Source organism: Podarcis vaucheri (genome assembly GCF_965113315.1).
Source record: "Podarcis vaucheri genome assembly, chromosome: 4".
In the NCBI taxonomy this organism is placed as follows: Eukaryota; Metazoa; Chordata; class Lepidosauria; order Squamata; family Lacertidae; genus Podarcis; species Podarcis vaucheri.
In genome coordinates, this window is record NC_138762.1 from 48,263,255 (window position 1) to 48,281,253 (window position 17,999).

Genomic DNA, 17,999 nt, shown 5'->3' on the forward strand with positions numbered 1-17,999 from the left:
TTAAACTCAGCCAATTGGTTGGCAGTTTGAGATCATTGTCTGCATGTGAGAACTCATTCAGAGGTGGAACTAGCTCCACACATTACCACAGACATCTTGGCATATTCTGTGGTTACTTCATGAGGTGGGCTAGTATAGAATTTGCTCCGCACCCAAGCAAATGAAAGCTCAAAAGTACCTGCTAACCGTTGCTGCTTCTTGTTTCACCAACAAACTTTTCAAATAAGTATGATGTATCTGATCACCTCCTTGCATTAGCACTAGTAAAGACCACATTAACACTAGTTAGGACCATTGATATTAACCACTATTGTTGTATTTTTCTCCTACTCGTCTTTCAAGGAGCACAAAGCAGTGTAAACAGAAACTAATAAGAGCTCTAGAAAAGCAAATTAGATCACGAGAACAGCAAGAACTGAATTCTGATCACATCTCTCTCACATTTCCTTTACTTGTGTTCTTACAGTATTTTTACCCCTCTATAGATTGGCTCACACTCAGCAAAAGAAGTTGAAAATGTCTTTAAAAGTGTAGTTGTAAGAAGCAATTGTTAATGCCATATACAGTTATTCCTTTTCTGAAGTAATAGCTACAGATAGTCTGCATTTCATTAAGCAGAGGGGAAAGTATACATGAGAACAGATGAAAAAACATTACTGGTTAGGAAATTCTTAAAGAAATAGGGTGATTTTGATTTTGAAATTTGGCAGTCTCTGGCTCTTATGAATGCAGTCTTTGTTGCTGGTTTGATTAACGACAGTTGTACAATAGTGTGCTGACAATCCCTGCCATTGAGACACATTTCCCCCCCAGATATGAAGCACTGCTGAAAAATGCAACCCAATCAGATTTGGCCCCTGGACAACATGTGCTATCATCACTGTACCGTGAATTGAGATTGATTGGTAACCAGCTGTGACAAAGTGGGGGGAAAAGAGCTTTGTATTTTTCTTGGAGGAAGAACTAGAAAACTTAATTGTGTCAAAACCATTACCATCTGTAGGTGAAATAATGATTAAAATAAAACAAGTTAATCTACAATATCTAAATTTAGCTTAGATACAGAAATCCTTGCTTCATACTATTATGAAGCAGTGGATTTTCAAAGTCTAAATTGTCTTCTTATTTTTTGTATATATTTCTGATCCCATCACAGTGAGTGGCACCTTGAGCCTATATCCTGATGGCCCATTTTTCTGTGGCCCATTTTCTGCAGCCCATTTTAATAAAGTAGCAGTTCTGCACTCACTTCCTTGGGAGTATGCCCCATTGAACTCAACAGAACTTACTAAGCTGCTGCCTGAGTGCTGGAAGAAAAACTCCCTGCTGCAAGGCCTATTTCCACCTGGCCTAGGGGGCAGAGCCCAAACCCACCCTGAACAGCTGGGAAGCCAGAGGGACACTGCTGGAATAACTCTTGGGTTGGGGCAACTGGCTACAATGCTTTAAACGGTTCTAATTTTAGTTCCTCTGTTTCATTTTTGTCAGGTTGGTGTTGGTTAATGTTTAGTTGGGGTTTGGCTGTTACTTTAATTTGGGTATAACTGTAAACTGTTTATTATTGTTGTTGTTTTATGTTTTGTTTTATTGGTTTGTTTGTTGCTTGTATAGGATATCTTGTTTTTTAGTGTTTGATGTTTTGTTGTGTTTTATATGTTGTAAGCTGCCCAGAGTGGCTGGGGAAACCCAGCCAAATGGGTGGGATATGAATAAAAAATTTTAGTAGTGGTGGTGGTATATGTATAGATAGCACTAGAAAAAAAGGAATTGTAGTATGTTGAAATACCCCGTAGAAATTAGGAATACAGTACCACAAAGATCCAGAATTCAGTTGTTTCTAGTATGGTTTGTACAGTTCTGACAATAGCAAAAGGGCATGGGACAGGAACAAGAAATGCATGTGTTATCATATAGAATGTCAGGTTTGTTCTTTAGCAAGTGGGGCTTCTGTTCCGCACTCTTGAAATATGCACGACCAGATGGGATTGGTTCCACATGGGAGCTCCAAGTTGAGCTGAACCCTAACAAAAGAAAGGGATTATAAACAGAGCTGATCAGCTGATCAGTGGTGATTAGCTTTCCAGAACTCCAGAGTACTGTAGCTGATCCCTGCTGAAAGTGTGGCTTGGGGACAGTGACAATCAGCAGACCAGTGTTGACTTTAAGTACCACATGGATCAGCTGGTATCTTCCTTTGCAGCATGGCTTGAACTCAGCTATAACAGTCTTTCATTTAAGCAGCCTATCATTAATACTTCAATCAGTTGTACCAAATGGTTGTGCAAAGAGAAGCCAGCTTGTGCAGTCAGTTTTTCCCCTTCACTCACATTCTTTCCCTGATTCCTTTGTCTTGCCTAATCGTGCATGCCAAAGGCTCCAGGGGAAAACCACATGGCATGGGGGAGAGGGACAGCCCTATGTAGCATATGCTGCAGAACTTGGAAAGGGTGTTTTAAAAAGGAAACAGTTCCAGTTCAACATGTTCAAAAAGGAACCTATTCTAGTTTATGTTTGTCCCTTTACAAAATGAGCTCGTTCCATTTGTGTTCCAGTTATCCAAATTATCCTAGCCTCACCCCCCCTGGCCTTCAGTATTTGGAATGTTACAAACTGTTGTACTGTGGTATAAAATATACTTAAGAAGACTAACACAGCATCAAAACATACACACAGTGGAATGTTGTGAGGATACAGATTTAGTCGGCGTGGGCAGAAGTTATATTGTGCAAGTGGTCATTCAACTTCGTTGAATCACGACCATGTTGTTTGCAAAATATGGCAAAAGAGGGAATTCACCTCTCTTATGTGAAGATGTAACACACAAAACTGCATGTTAACTGAGTTGGCCGGAAGTAAAGTGGTGGCTGGTTTGTGTAAAAATAAATAAATCTGCATTTGTTTTTATGGAGATGTCATTGAGGGGCCTGATCCTGGGGCTCCACAGGGAAACAGATGGGGCTTTGGATCCATGGCTGCTTCTTACCCACACTTCCCCTGAGTCTACTACTAATGGTAGCTCTACATCCATAGAGCTTCTGCAGTATAGGGTATGTTCCTTTGTGGAGTGGAGGTGTTCCTCCTAACAGCAGAACTTATCTCTATGAGAATAGAGTCACCTTTGCCTCATCCTACCCACCTTCAGCCAGCAGCTCTTGAGATTGCTTTTTAAGCCTCTAAATTCCTATCTGAGTGGTGAGGTCATTGCCAAGTAGTAGCAACTTATCAAGACTTTTATTTATTTAGTTGCTGGTCTCTTTACCAAAAAAATAGTAGTGTTCATAAACTGTTAAAGCTGCCAGATGAGATTTATGAATTCGCCAACAAAGTATATTCCCTTTTTTGTACTTGAATTAGTTTATTTCTTGTTGTTATAAGACACAATAAAGTATAAGCAATATCCATCATGCCCTAACCAGTTATAGCGGTTACCCTGCAAAGGTTAAGACGTTTCAACACTTGCTATCATTACACTACATATTTTGATAGAACTTCTGTTATTTTTTGACTGAAAACCTTATGGTTACTAGTAGAAATTAAAGCATATTCAAAGCAGTTGGACTTTTCCAATGCAAAACATATTCAAAACAGTTGGACTTTTGGGGTGCAGGTGGGTGTAAGTAAGAGAGTTTACAATTTCTTGGAGTGGAGTGTGTGTGTATATAATCTAAAAATCAACTGTTACACTTATTGCGCAACATTGCCTGAATACACACTTGGAATGTGTTGGATGAAAGCTGACTTTTTCAGCTTGAAGGCAAGAGATTATATGTCTTCTATACATTTTTAATAATGCTTAAAATTATTTACAACCAAACTAAAACATTTTATTGCAGTGCTCAAAGATGAGCAAGCAAGTGCAATGGTCATAAACATTGTTAATAAAAAGTGAAAAGCATTGATGGATAATATGGTAAAAACTATTATATTAAAAATAAGGAAAGCTAGAAAGGAGTAGAAAGACAGCAAACCACCACTATACAGTTGTTTTGAAACACTACATAAAATAATTTGCCATATAATAGTTGGTATCAACCATCATCTTCACTGGCATTGACAACTAAGATAACATAAAAGTAAATCCAGTAGAAACTGAACCATTCTTTCCATCATTTTAGCAGAATGGAAAGAATAGTTGCTCTTTGTATCAGAGTTGAGGCACATTTATCCGACAGCTTGTATTACCTTTTCTGTATTGTAATTCAACCCTCAAGCACTGGAACGTGAAGACTTAGAGCATCTCAGCATGTAACAAAAATCTCAGCATATAACACAGAAACTAAATTCTCTTTGAAGAAATGAGGAAAACAGAAGACACTGGCCATTTTTTGCTTTTTAAAAATGGAAACATTATCAGAGTTGAACAGCTGGGAACAAGTCAAGGAACAAACACACCTTTTGTTGACTGTTTTGTTTTATTCTGTGTTGGTTTTAGCATTAGCTATTATAGTTTTGGAAGTGAAATTAAGTTAAATGTCTTCTAATCTTCATTTTCTACTGACAAAAGATGGATTAGTATATCAAAGGGGAGGTATTCTATCCTAGGCCTTGTAACATTCAGAACGATTATCTTGTTGTAGGGTACTTCTGGCAAGATACGGATTTCTATGATTATTGAACTTCATAATTAGCAGTTCAGTGCCCAGCTATATATGCACCTCTTCTAGCTAGAAATAAGTTTTAAAAATAAAGGGATGCATTTTTAAGAAGCAGAACATGTGGCAGTAATGTTGTTGGCATCCGTATGACTCAAAAAACAATGAAGTGCACCTCCAAGGGCAAAGTCAAACCACTGGAGAATCACAGCACCTGCTGTGGCTGTAGAAACTGCTAACTCATAACTGCTGCTTCCTGCCCTGATTTTGCTGTGTTAGGAGCAATGAAGTGCTGTGTCTGGGCAGTGTGTATAGAGGTCCTGGGCTGCCCAGACAGCAAGACCCCTCTCTTGGCCTTGCTGATGTGGTCCAAAGGAAAGCAGAGCAACACATTGGCATGTTCCTTGGCTGCAGGAGTTGGCAGAAAGAGGTGTACAATACACCATCCAACCACCTTAGGTATTCCACTCCGGATTTGTGTATGGTTTACTCCTTAGCCTTTTCTTCTCCTGAAGATGTCCCACAAGGCAGCACTTATGGATTTTTCCTTGGGGTTTATTCCTGGAGCATCTCTCACAGATGAATTTAGCCAGAAGGCAGTGAAGGTTTAGGATCAGAGCTTTCCTTCTCCTACCTTCCCAAGTTGATGAGCCCTATCTACTCTCATGTCCTCCTACAGAATGTGCAGTAACCGCCTTCTTGATCACTGGACCCACTATCGGTCTCATCCATTCAATTCACCAGAGCCTGTCTTTGCATGCAAGGGAAGTCCCAGACTCACCAAAAGTTTGAGACCCATTGGCTACCCTCACCTAGATTAGCCAGCCTGTTGAAACCATTCCCAGACTGTGGCATATCCCATGTTGACAGCTTCTAGGAGTCACAGGTGAGAGCTAAGCGCAGGGTAGGGGCCAAAGGTGGACAAACTATCCCAGATGGATGAGGATGTGTCCCCCCACCAGAAGTACTATCCCTTCCCTTACACCTTGATAATTTTGTTGTCTAGTTTTTAACAGAAAACTTTGTATTGAGGCTGCCCTTAACCTCTCCAGATGTACATAAGAATAGCAATACAGTAGTTTTTCCTTTCATTGATCAGTGGTTCAGATAATCCTTTTGTCTTCCCCATGCTTCTCATAAATGGAATTAATCTTTCGTTGATGGTAGCACAGGAAAGAAGAAAGCACAACAGATTTAGGCAGAGATGATACTGAAAGTGCTATGCTTAATACAAGAAATCACCTTTTCCCTCCTGTCCCTTTATTTAAGATGGTTAATTGTTATTAATTAAAATTGAAAATGTGCTGATGTAACCAAGGATTAGATCCCTCATGCCACAGAGAAAAGTCTTACTTCTAATTAATTTGCAATACACATAGGGCTGCATTTAGTTGCAATCTGTGCTGTGATTAACTTGACTAAAGCACATAGCATTATAGTGTGTTATTAACTCATATTTCATTGAAAGGTCATTTTCCCCTTGGTTGTGTCTTGTAGAAGCTTCAGTTAAATACCCAAGCATTTAATGCACAGGATATCAAAGTTCCTTTGTTGTGTACACTTAGCATTTTTAAAAAATCAACTCCATAGTTTCTTAACTACCTTTCAAAAGTAATTTGAAAGTGTGAGGTGGATTCTCAGGGCTAATATTGAACAGAAAAGGTATCCATTAGTCCATTAGGATTTTCAATTTAAAAAACCCCCAATCATCTATCCCTTTTTGTGGGTTACAAAACATTGCCTTTAGGGTGAGAATTAGTTAGCCCTCCCCTCTGAACGCTGTTTCCTGCTTCCTACTACTCTACCCGCCTTATCAGGATCCCTAGGTGTTGTGAGAAAAGAGACAGTTCTACCCTGGTCCTGTTATCTCCCACTCAAAAATGGACTGTGAGCTTCTCATTCTCAAAAAGCTTAAGGAACTACTGGGGAGATCCCATGGTCTGAAATACTAAGAAAATGCTCAAAGAGAAGGAAGTTGAAGGTGGATGGGAGTTTCTAAAAGGTGAAATAGTGAAGGTAAAAAAGCAGACAATTCTAACAATAAAGAAAAGGGCATTAAAAGAGGCATCAAAAGAAATTGGTGTGGCTGCAGAAGGCACTTACAGATGATCTGAGACTTAAGAAGGGTGTGTTTAGGAAATGAAAGAAAGGGAAAATAGAAAAGGAGGAGTGTACATGAGTAGCCAATAGTTGAAGGAAGGAGGTGAGGCAGGCCAAAACTCATAATGAGGCAGGCAAATGTTGTCCCCATCTTCAAAAAGGAGAAAAAAGAAGACCCAGGTAACTACCGACCAGTCAGCTTGACACTGATACTAGGAAAGGTCCTAGAACAGATAATTAAGCAATCAGCCTGTGAGCACTTACAAAAGGATGCTGTAACTACTAAGACCCAGCATGGGTTTCTCAAAAATAAGCCATTCCAGATTAATCTCTTTCATACTTTTGATAGAGTTACAAGCTTGGCAGATCAGGGGAATGCTGTGGATGTAGTGTTTCTTGATTTCATTAAGGCATGATATTCTTGCAAGGAAGCTAGTAAAATATGGGCTGGATAAGTTAACTGCCAGCTGGATTTGTAGCTGGTTGACTGACCAAACCCAAAGAGTGCTCACTAATGGTCCCTTGTCATCCTAGAAAAAAGTAACAAAGGGGATGCCACAGGGTTTTGTCCTGAGACTGTTGTTGTTCAACATCTTTATAAATGACTTGGATGAATGAATTGAGGGGATGCTCATCTAATCCCACAGAAGACTGAATTGGGATTCAAGATAACCTTAACGAGAACTAGGCCCAAGGCACAATAATTTATTTCAATAGGGACAAATGTCAGGGTTCTACACTTAGGCAGGAATAACCAGCTGCACATATATCAGATGGGGTTGGGGGGGGAGACACCTGGCTTGCCAGTAGTACATGTAAAGGATCAAGGGGTCTTAGCAGACCACAAGCTTAACATGAGTCAACAGTATAATGCAGCAGCAAAAAAGCCAATGTGATTCTAGGCTGCATCAATTAAAAGTATAGTGTCCCCATCAAAGGAGGAAATAGTACCACTCTATTCTGCCTTGGTTAGACCACACCTGGAATACTGTGTCCAGTTGGTGAGGCACAATTTAAGGAATATATTGACAAGCTGGAGTGTGTGTGCAGAGGAGGGTGACCAAGATGATCCAGGGTCTGGAAACCAAGCCTTATGTGGAATGGTTGAGGGAGTTTGACATGTTTAGCTTGGTAAAGAAAAAATTGAGAGGAGATACGATAGCTATCATCAAATAACTAAAGGACTGTTACATGGAAGGTGGAGCAAGCTTATTTTCTCCTGCTCTGGAGGTTACAGCCCGAACCAATGGTTTAAGTTACAAGACAGAAGATTCCAACTAAACACCAGGAAGAATTTTCTGATGGCAAGAGCTGTTCCACAGTGGAACAGTCTCCCTTGGAAGATTGTGGAGGAACAGAACCTCCATCTGCCTCCTCTTTAAGAACTTCAACTAGCTCACCTTAAGGTGAGAGATGTTTGCAGAGCTGTCAAGAAAACCAGAAAAAGAGCTCAGCAGTTGCTGTGGGTGCTTTTTAGTGATGTCATAACTTTGCTATTTGGTGATGTCATAATCATTTCTGCCTTTAGAGAAATATTGCCAGTCTCTGTCCTGGATAGCAAGTTTTCAGGTAGCTAAAACACATTTTAATGAAAACTACAATAGCCAGAGTAATTATTCTCCCACTGCCCCAATAGCTATTGACTGAGCTGACAACACAATGATTTCTGAAATTTAGGAGAAATCCCTGAAGTGCCTGGAAATTGACAGGCAACCAATGGCAGTCCTTTAATAGCAAAGTAATGTACTCTCTGCTACTAACTCCAGCTAACAGTGGCAGTCACTGAATTCTAGAGTAGCTGAAGTGTCCAAACAATAAAAGGCTGGCACACATAGTTATTGCTATAATTGGTCCTTGAGGTGACTAGGTGATAAATGATGGTATCTGAGATCCCTCTCTTAAAGGATAAAGCTGTAGCTTCTGCTGAAACTCTTTGAATCTAAGGGCAATTTGACATCACCATTTTAGACTGAGATATGGTGAAGCAGTAGTTATTAGTTAGCAGGTTTCTTTTCTTTTATTGTGTATTCCATGCTTTTATTTTGTATTTTTAATGTTGTGAACTACTCTGAGAGCTACACATGAAGGGCAGTATATAAATAAAATTTAAAATAAAATAAATAAATATATTTGCTACACTACTACGCAAGTTGAGAACTCACTTCAGTTTTCCCATGAAAATATGTGAAGAAGAGAATTTCTAAAAGGTGAACATAACCCAAATTTCCATTTCATCCATCCTTGTAAAGGAAATAGAAGGGTCTCTTCACCACAACTACAGACTGCTAGAACAGCCTGAAGTTGGCTTCAGATTTCCTTTGGCTCCATCTACATCATGAATTCAAAACTTTGTTGACTGGGGGGTGAAAATAATGCCTTGGTTATTGCTGATACCCTTCAGTATCTGTAGCTGCAGTGAAGCCAACAGCAATATCAACATGCAAATTTTGGTGCTGGGTCAAGATGTTACCCCAAAATAGGGTAACAGTTGGGATGGTTTGCCTCCATTCAAATTACAGAAACATGATTATTTATGATTTATTGTATAGTTAGGAACATTTAATTTACTTTATAATTTATAACTGCAGACTTCATACAATTCACCTTATTCACTTTGTTCTTTGTTTGTTCTGTTAAGTCATTATGATCTATTTTCAAAGTTAAACCAATTTCAAACTTGGTAGGTGGAAGAGGGAATCAGAAGGAAATACCCAGCCAAGTCACACTCAAAACAGACCCACTTAAATCAGTGGATAAGTATATTGATTGCAATGGGTCTGTTCAATGACTAATGTTGGATATCACCTAGAAAGTTTGTTCTTGTACTTAAGCACACAAAGCATAATTCTGCTATTTAGTATTTCTACAGTGGTTGTTCAGTATAATAACCTACAATCACATCTCTTTCCTCCTGTATGGTATGGTTGCTTGCCACTTTCAATTCCTTAGACCAGAGCTTTCCAAACTGTGTCACGACACATTAGTGTGTCAGCTGCAGTGTGTAGGTCTATTGTGCAAATGCTTGGAAAGGAGTTCGTTTAACCTCCATAGTAAAATTGAATTTCTGTGTCGCAAAATGCATGTTTAAAAAGTGTGCCACCAACATAAAAATTTGGAAGGCTTTGCCTTAGACCAATACTCATTTAATCAGAAAATGTCCGTACATGTAACTCACAAGTACAGATTGTAATTTCATTAAAGGGGTATTTACTGAACTTGAGCAAGCTACTCATAGTAGTAATACAAAAAAGAACCATGTGATATTTTTAAAGAAACTGACAAACTAACATTCAGTGCAGTAGCCTCAGTCTCACAAGAATTGGCACTGCTATCTTCTTCCATGTAAAGGTTTAAACACTTATTACAGTATGTCATAAATTTTAACTTGTAATTGAAAATCTTTCCACTTTCTTAAGGGGGGGGGAATCTTGTATCACTTGCTACATAATTACAGGCTATGCAGCTGGTCTCTCAGGCTTTGCTAGAAATTTGAAAACATGAAACGCTGCACAAACCCTAATCAAATTTTATTAAACGTTAAGCCAAAGAAATGTCATCATCCATACCACAGCATATCAGAGAGTAACAATGGCTCCCTATCTAAGCCTAAATAAAGCAGAAGATTTGGGATTTGATTCTGGCCATATTTAGTTAGAAGTTGTTATGGATGCTCTCCATCATTTAGGGACCTCACTGCCCTTCAATATAAATGTGTCAGTCCTATTTGCATGAAACACACATCAAAGAGAAAACTAGTCATATTAATAAGCTACTTGAAGAGGCACACCATTCCTACTAATCAGTTTACATTTTCCAAACACTAGGAATTATATGTAACCACTATGATTGACTACCTTTGGAATATTCTGGCGGCCAGAATCTGGCCTGTATTTTACAATTTACACTCTAAAACAGGCATAGGCAAACTCAGCCCTCTGGATGTTTTGGGACTACAACTCCCATCATCCCTGACCACTGGTCCTGTTAGCTAGGGATGATGGGAGTTGTAGTCCCAAAACATCTGGAGGGCCGAGTCTGTCTATGCCTGCTCTAAAGCAACAGTCAATTGTAAAACCTATTATTTCAGTCATGGGTATCAAGCTGGTGATCTAACAGTTTCTTGTTTACCTACAGTAGTTTGACATGAGTCATACCTGATTAAATGTTTTCCTTGTCTTTGTGAGGTATGGTGGGTTTAAACTTATGCAGATTTTTTAGAGCAATATATACAGTGGAACCTCGGTTTTCGAATGTAATCTGTTCCGGACGTCCATTTGACTTCCAAAATGTTCAGAAACCGAGAATCAATGAGCTGACTGCAAAGTCATTTGGGGGCGGGGAGAATGAAAAACGTGCCTTGGAAGCCATTCAACTTCCAAGGTGCATTCAAAAACAGAAGCATTCACTTCTGAGTTTTTGGTGTTCGGCTTCCGAGACATTCGAAAACCAAGGTTTGGCTGCACCAGGTATTTTTATCCTTGATAAAATGCATGCTGTGTTGGGTCAGTGATTCAAAAGGGATACTCCTATAATAAACCTTGTAACCAGCCAGAGCATAAATTCTGCATGGTACTGTTTTTAAAATGCCACTATGTTTTCAAAACAGATTATGAATTTGTTGATATTTATTCATGATCTATAAATGTAAAGGGAAAAATTGCAAATGAAACAATAAATATATGTATGTTACTAACAATATTTTGCTCTAATCTGTTTTCAATAGTTTCTCCTCAGGATTTGCATTTGCTTTGACTTAATACTGAATATGTCTGATGTTGTTGTAGGCAACACTGGTGGTCAATTCATCTGATTCATGCATCCCCAGGGTGGCATGAATGCTTCTTGCTCATTGCTGTATTCTTGTTGTTCCAGTAATGAAAGTAAAGAACCACAATGTGGGACAGGTAAATGACATGGCTCCTTTCCTGACCTCTTTACAGATATAATCAAAGAGGGATGGGATCCACCCACAAGGAAGTACTGCGTATAAAATTAGCTCTGATGTTTAGGCATGTGAAATTTTAACTACCAGATGTAACCTAGGGCTACATTCACAAGATAACACTCAGAGAAGTCCTGAGCATTATGATTAAAGTTGGGAGTGGTTGTGTGGTGTTTCTCCAATGTTTCTCACGGACATAGCTGAACACATATTTTGCCTATATTTATCCATGTTTGATTAATTAGCCAAACACAATGACTTTTGCAAACTTCCTGCCTCTCACACTCTGTCACTTTAACAACAGCATCTGCCAGACCAAGACTGATCCACAGGCTAGAGGTTCCTCATCACTGGATTCAATGGTGAGAGCTCTGTGCTCATTCATATTTGTCAGCCTAAAGGCAAAAACATTGTACTGTGGAAGCACATGTTCAACAGGCAATAAAAATCCAGCATTCAACTAAAGTCCAAAACATTTTTCTGATTAATGTGATCAAGTACAGCAATCAGAATCACCAGTAAGGAGAATAGCAATTAGTATTTTTCATACCTTCCTCTTGGCAAGTCATTGTCATCTTTCTTCCAACGCACTGTTGGCTGAGGATCGCCTTGTACCTGGCATCTGAATTCTACAACTTCTTCCTCCAAAACCACTTGGTTGATTGGTCTCCTGAGAAATGTGGGTCGTTCTTGAAAACAAGAGTTCCAAATTAAACAAGTTGGCTTTATTCAATTTCAAATCTTTGGGAACAATCCAGTCCTCAGCAAACATAGTGCCTGTATGCTCAACTGAGCCTTGTTTCTCCTTCTCCCACTAGAAACCATAAAGTGGAATGACAGGTGTGCCTTTCATGTCTCCAAACTGAACTCCTGCCTCTCTGCAAACAAGTTATTTGTGCTCTGACAGGAAGGCAGAAATGGGACTCTACTGAGCACATGGGAATCCTGTACAGGCTAAATGGAAAAAAGCTAGGTATTTGCTATGGCCATTTCACAAACCCAAGCAATCAAAAACAGTTGCAGTTAGTGCATGAGAAATGTGTTCATTTATATTATATATGGAGACAAGATGTGATTGCAGAAGCTTCATCTCTTGATTGCTACCACCTCAGCTAGTCATGTGAGTCAACTCTAACTTTTCCAGTGACCATGGGTAAATTGAATACATGTTTCTTTAAGGCAAAGCACAATATGTTGCATGTTTTAACCATAAAGAGCTTGCAAGAAAACAATCACAGAAGTGCATACTAGATACCAAGGACATGCAAACCGAAGTATTCATTATTTTAATTTTGCACCATCTCTACTATTTTCTGTATGACTTCCAGGAAAAAATAGTAATTTCCCAAGTTGTGTTCTCAGAGAGTATTGTGAGTTTGTCCAATAGCTAATTATACTACTATAGAATGATCACAATGAATGCCATTGCCAAAGCAATTAACATTCTTTATGCAAGATTAACTGGATTTGAATCACCTGCATAACTTGCTTGCAATGTTAATCTCTCAGGAGACAAAAGAATACTGGTTTCTTGTGTATGCTAAATAAAGTATTGTCTTACACCACTCAGTTAAGTTAATTTCATAGCAGATTTTTGGAAATATGACTTGCTGTTTTAAAAAATCTGCCTATAAATTTTGGTGGCATAATTATAATTGCTGTTCTGTCAACAGCATTCAACAGATAAATTAAAATCATAGCTATAGATAACATGTATAACGTAGCCATTTTATAAGCTTTAGCTGAGTAAATAATTAACACTCTCAGACTTTGTTTCTGTGTGAATATTAAAAGCTTTTGAAGAGGGTAATAAAATAAGTCACAGTTATATGTCGTGTCTGCTGTTTGGACTATGGCTGTTATGACCTTTATAACTTCGAATAAACTTTGCTTGTAGTTATAAATGTTTGCTACCTATCACATTAATAAATTCACAGAGGCTTAAGTTATGGTACAGCACTTGACAGGAAATACAAGAGCAGGACATTTTCAAAAATATAAAGTAGTGGGGAAATTCCTTACTAGCCCTCATGAAGCTCCCACCAATGAACTCAAAAGTTCCCCACTGGTAAAGTGCCTTCTTAAGTTCACTCAGATTTTTTCTTCATTATGAGGACACAAATCCCTTTGCTCCTCTGCCCATCTGAGACATCTTAGAATGCTCAATTTCTACCCCCCACCTCCAGCAGCCGTATTTACATTTTCTCTCTCCAAAATGTATAGTTTATATCACTGCACAGCCAGGAGACATACTAAAACGAATGATAAGAATTCCCACTGAAAACAACGGGACCTTATCTGAAGGCCCATTGGAAACAATGGAGCTATGAGAATGCCAGTGGAGATCACAGAGCTCTATTAAAATAAAAACAAGTTTGAATGTTAAATGTGATAAAAATGTGATGTGATATTAGCTGCTCACTTGAGTATATTTCTGCCTTAGACTCAGGTGAGGTGTGTATGCATGATACCAAATGCTAAAAGAAATGCAAAAAGGAAGTATTGAAAAGAAAGGAGGTTACTACAAAAAAATTGAGCAGCTGCTACTTCAGCTGCTACTATTTCTACCACCATTGTGTCAGAGAAATCTGGTTTGAAATTAAAAGAGCAGCAATACTCCTCAAATAAACCAGCGAATATCTGATTTTAAAATTAGGATATACCATTTCTCTCCAACAAGAATGCATCAGAACAAAAATACACAAAATTTGACATGTGGTCCTGTGCAATTTGGCTACCAATGAAAAGAGATGTAGTTACTATCAACGCCTATGGCTTGCCATGATGTTTATTTATTTTAATAAATACCTATTTCAAATAATTTCAATTTAATTATTTATTTAAATTATTTGAGGCTGCTAAGAATAGGGAAGTGTGTATGTTGCCTGTAAACAGTGGAAAGAATATAAAAGTAAAAAAGTACTAAATTACTAGTGCCAGTTGTTGTTAAATGAAAGCGCTAATGTTCTTTACTTTTTTTTAATCTTTATGAAAGTTTAAATAGTGACTTATTGAGTTAATCCTGCCCCAGAGAAAATTCCTTTTTTAAAAGTACTGTATGATAGAATGTAGATATATTACTGAATGCAAGATTGTAAGGCTTCCAGAAATTGATCCTATCTTGATCAGTGGAAAAATCCTTGGCTACCTTTGGAAGCTGGTGACCCATAGTTTAGCCTTTCTACTTACTTACTTATTTATTTGTATACATGCCTGGCAGTCCTTTGACAGAACATATGATGGTTTCAGGTACTTTTCCACCATACACCTCAAGGGGGGAAAACCTTGCAAATCGTCACTCTGTCTAAATTTAATGAACAAGCTCTAAGAAACTGGTGGATTGAGGGCTGTTTTATTCTAGCATACACAGACTCAAAGCTATCTTTTTTCACGTTTTTTGCTCTAATATATAGGAGTTTATCCAATGGTGGCTTTGTGCTCATGGAAAGCACTTCCACTCAGGTAAAGTTGTGCACATGTTTTCCACCAATTACAGCTGTTCTGAACTGCAGGGCAAAAAGAATGGTTTGCAAATGGATTGGTGAAGGATGTCAAAAACACCAGAGTGATCAATTCTAGTGCTTTATCATAAGGAAGAGTAAACTTACAACACAGCCTTCAAAGCCCACTCCCATTACAGATTCAGGATGGACCGAAACGAAGCAATGAGAGGTCTTCACGACTTGTTTGCACCCAAGCAAACATTTATACATTCTTTATACACAAAGCATCATATGTCACTTTGGCCAGAACCTCCCATTACTCCACCTGGCTGATGAGGGCATAGGTGGCAAATATCCAAGTCTTACAGATAGCTTCCTTCTCTGGGCCCAGAGCCCAACACTCCAAGCCCACAGATGAGAGTAACGTCAAAGCCAGCCAATTAGCATAAACATAGCAAGTGCACAAACATAGGTGATCTCATATTTACAACTACCACCAATTTATTTCAGAGTTATCTTGACTACCAAGATGGCATTTACAAGGCTTCTGGCACAGTCTCACCTTTGGTTCAAACAGCTATCCACAGAGCCCCTACCCCACCCCCATGCCCCCTGGAAAGAGCCGGACAGGATACAGAAGGCTGCAGCTGGTGGAAAAGATAAACCACACCTTGCACAAGCAGTGTAAAGCCACTATTGGCTACAATCCACAACCTATAATGAAGCAGTACATAGACAACTGCTGGGAAGTACTGCTTCAATCACTAGTTATAATTTAATTAGGAGGTTTTCATGCCTGTCTAGTTCTGTGCTCCCTTTCCCAGCCTTTAATCTATTGGTGATTAATGCCTATATGTAACCTTTGCTTTGTACTTGTGTTAACCAATCAGCAATAAGCACATACGTGGCAATTGCTGTAATATTCAATAAAAGGGACTTCTCGAGACTTGCTCGAGAGATGCCTCCCACATGACACGTGCTACTCGTCTGTCGGTTATTTCAACCCAACAGACAACTAAGAGCATCTTTGGATGTTTCTATAGAAAAGATTCAGCCAACTACAAGTCTAAGAAACTTTCTCCATTACCTCAGAGAAACCAACAATTGAACTGATATTAGATTTCTGTGTCCTTAGCAATGTACATCCACATAACTTAAAGAATAGGGATCCTGACAACATAAATGATGCATTGTGTATCATGTTACTTTTGTGAATAAAAACATGTATTTAGGACAGATACATATTAGATATTTAGATGCATTTCTAACACATATATTTAATCTCAGTTTGGGTTTCCTATATATGTAGTGGGTTACTAGAGTGGAGGGGTGTGTAGAATTTCCACACTTAAACACTAAAACACCCTGACAATGCTGTTTGTTAACATACAGAAAATATTCTCAATTTGCATTGGACATTATCCAATCAAGTTCACATTTTGGTAGAAGATTCTGAAAATCACATTTTCCTTAAGTACGGGTACTCATAGCCCCATTTCTCTCTTTTTATTTTGTTGAGTGTATTTAAAGTTTTAGTCCAATGCTATTTAAGAAAAATGCTTTATGTACAATTCTAGTCCTGACCTCCCTACTGTTCCCACAGGACCCCTGGTAACCAGCCTACTTACTGTTACTCAGTTTCACCAGAGGCAATGCCTGAAGCTAAATTCACAGCATGGGGACCTAGAGATCAGTTATGAGTGACACACCAAAATTGACTTTAGGTAGAGAGCATTTCAAGACCAAAATAATAAGGGATTGAATCCTGGAAATGTTTGAAAACCAATATGTAGAAACATTTAAAACAGGATATGGACAAAGTGAAAGCATTTTTCACATGTTTTAAAGGAAGAAGAAAGATTAATCAGCAAATGACTAATTAACTTCTGTCTATCTCTTTCAGCACTTTCAGCACTTTCCGTGGACTTGCCAGAAATGTTATTAAATGCTTTCACTTTCCCACACAAACCAACCTTAATTTCCTGTTCTGGGTTTTATTTTAAGTACATGACCAACATTTACAGGTCTGGGTTTCTAGAAAAAGGCATTTGCGTGTGTAGGTCCCCAGGCGTCTGGGTTTCTAGAAAAAGGCGTTTAAATCAAGATTAACCACCTAAGGTGGAATGTTTAAGTGCCTTGAGTTGCTTAAGGCAGACTTCCTGAAGCCAAAATAACAATTACTAGTGTTAACTTTAGCACTTCCATGGCAGGTTAACTTCAGCATCTTCATGGCAGGTCATACTGCTTAAGCACATTAATAAAACTATCTCAAGTAGTCAGAAAACTCATCATCCAACATGGTGAAATTTTACTATATCCTTATTAGAGTGAGTTGCTCATGGAAAGCAATGTCATCTCAGATACACACAAAACACAGGTTAACACGACTTGCCATGATAATGGTATGTTTGGGGTTTTGTTTTTTTAATGTGTGGTAATTCAAGCAAACAGCGTGGTGTTAGGTCCATGCTTATTGGGACTTATAAATCAAGTAAAATGCATTTTAACTGGAAATTAGAATGCCTCCTCCCCATATTCTATAATTTTATCACATTGCAAAAGTCACTAGGTAAAGCCAATATAAAAATGTAATATGTGAATCATACTGAAAATTGATGTTGGCCCAACATCAAGGGGTCATTTCAGAAAAATGCAAAACATGCTTGCCTGGCTAATAGTAATGTTGGGCCATAGCTATGGCAGGTGGGATTGCCAAGCTTGCCAAAGTCTTTCCCCCCAGATGCCTGCCCCACTTTAAAAACTTTTGCCAAGTGCGTAAAGATGAATGTACACACGTTAAATGTGCATAAGTTGTGGGCTTACAGTACATATTTTCATTACATTACATTTCCTTTTGATACTGTTTCTTCTTCCTGCCTACATGGTCTGGAAGAAGGAAAGTTAACCAAATTATTCACAGAC

General features: G+C 38.5%; 1 protein-coding gene and 1 long non-coding RNA gene across 22 annotated transcripts in view; one reads left to right on the forward strand and one right to left on the reverse strand.

The window, feature by feature from the left end:
• The window catches only part of ROBO2 (roundabout guidance receptor 2), an 810,838-nt gene that overhangs the window by 138,322 nt on the left and 654,517 nt on the right, over nucleotides 1-17,999 (reverse strand). For all 21 annotated transcript variants that reach the window (XM_082220702.1, XM_082220695.1, XM_082220699.1 and 18 more), the window contains exon 5: nucleotides 12,185-12,323. In XM_082220702.1, the coding sequence (XP_082076828.1) occupies nucleotides 12,185-12,323 (139 nt within the window). The remainder of the gene's footprint in view (nucleotides 1-12,184; nucleotides 12,324-17,999) is intronic.
• Nucleotides 8,222-12,704, forward strand: LOC309531369. The gene is made up of 3 exons (XR_014219262.1): nucleotides 8,222-8,261; nucleotides 11,477-11,596; nucleotides 12,453-12,704. It is a non-coding gene; the product is annotated as an uncharacterized lncRNA (long non-coding RNA).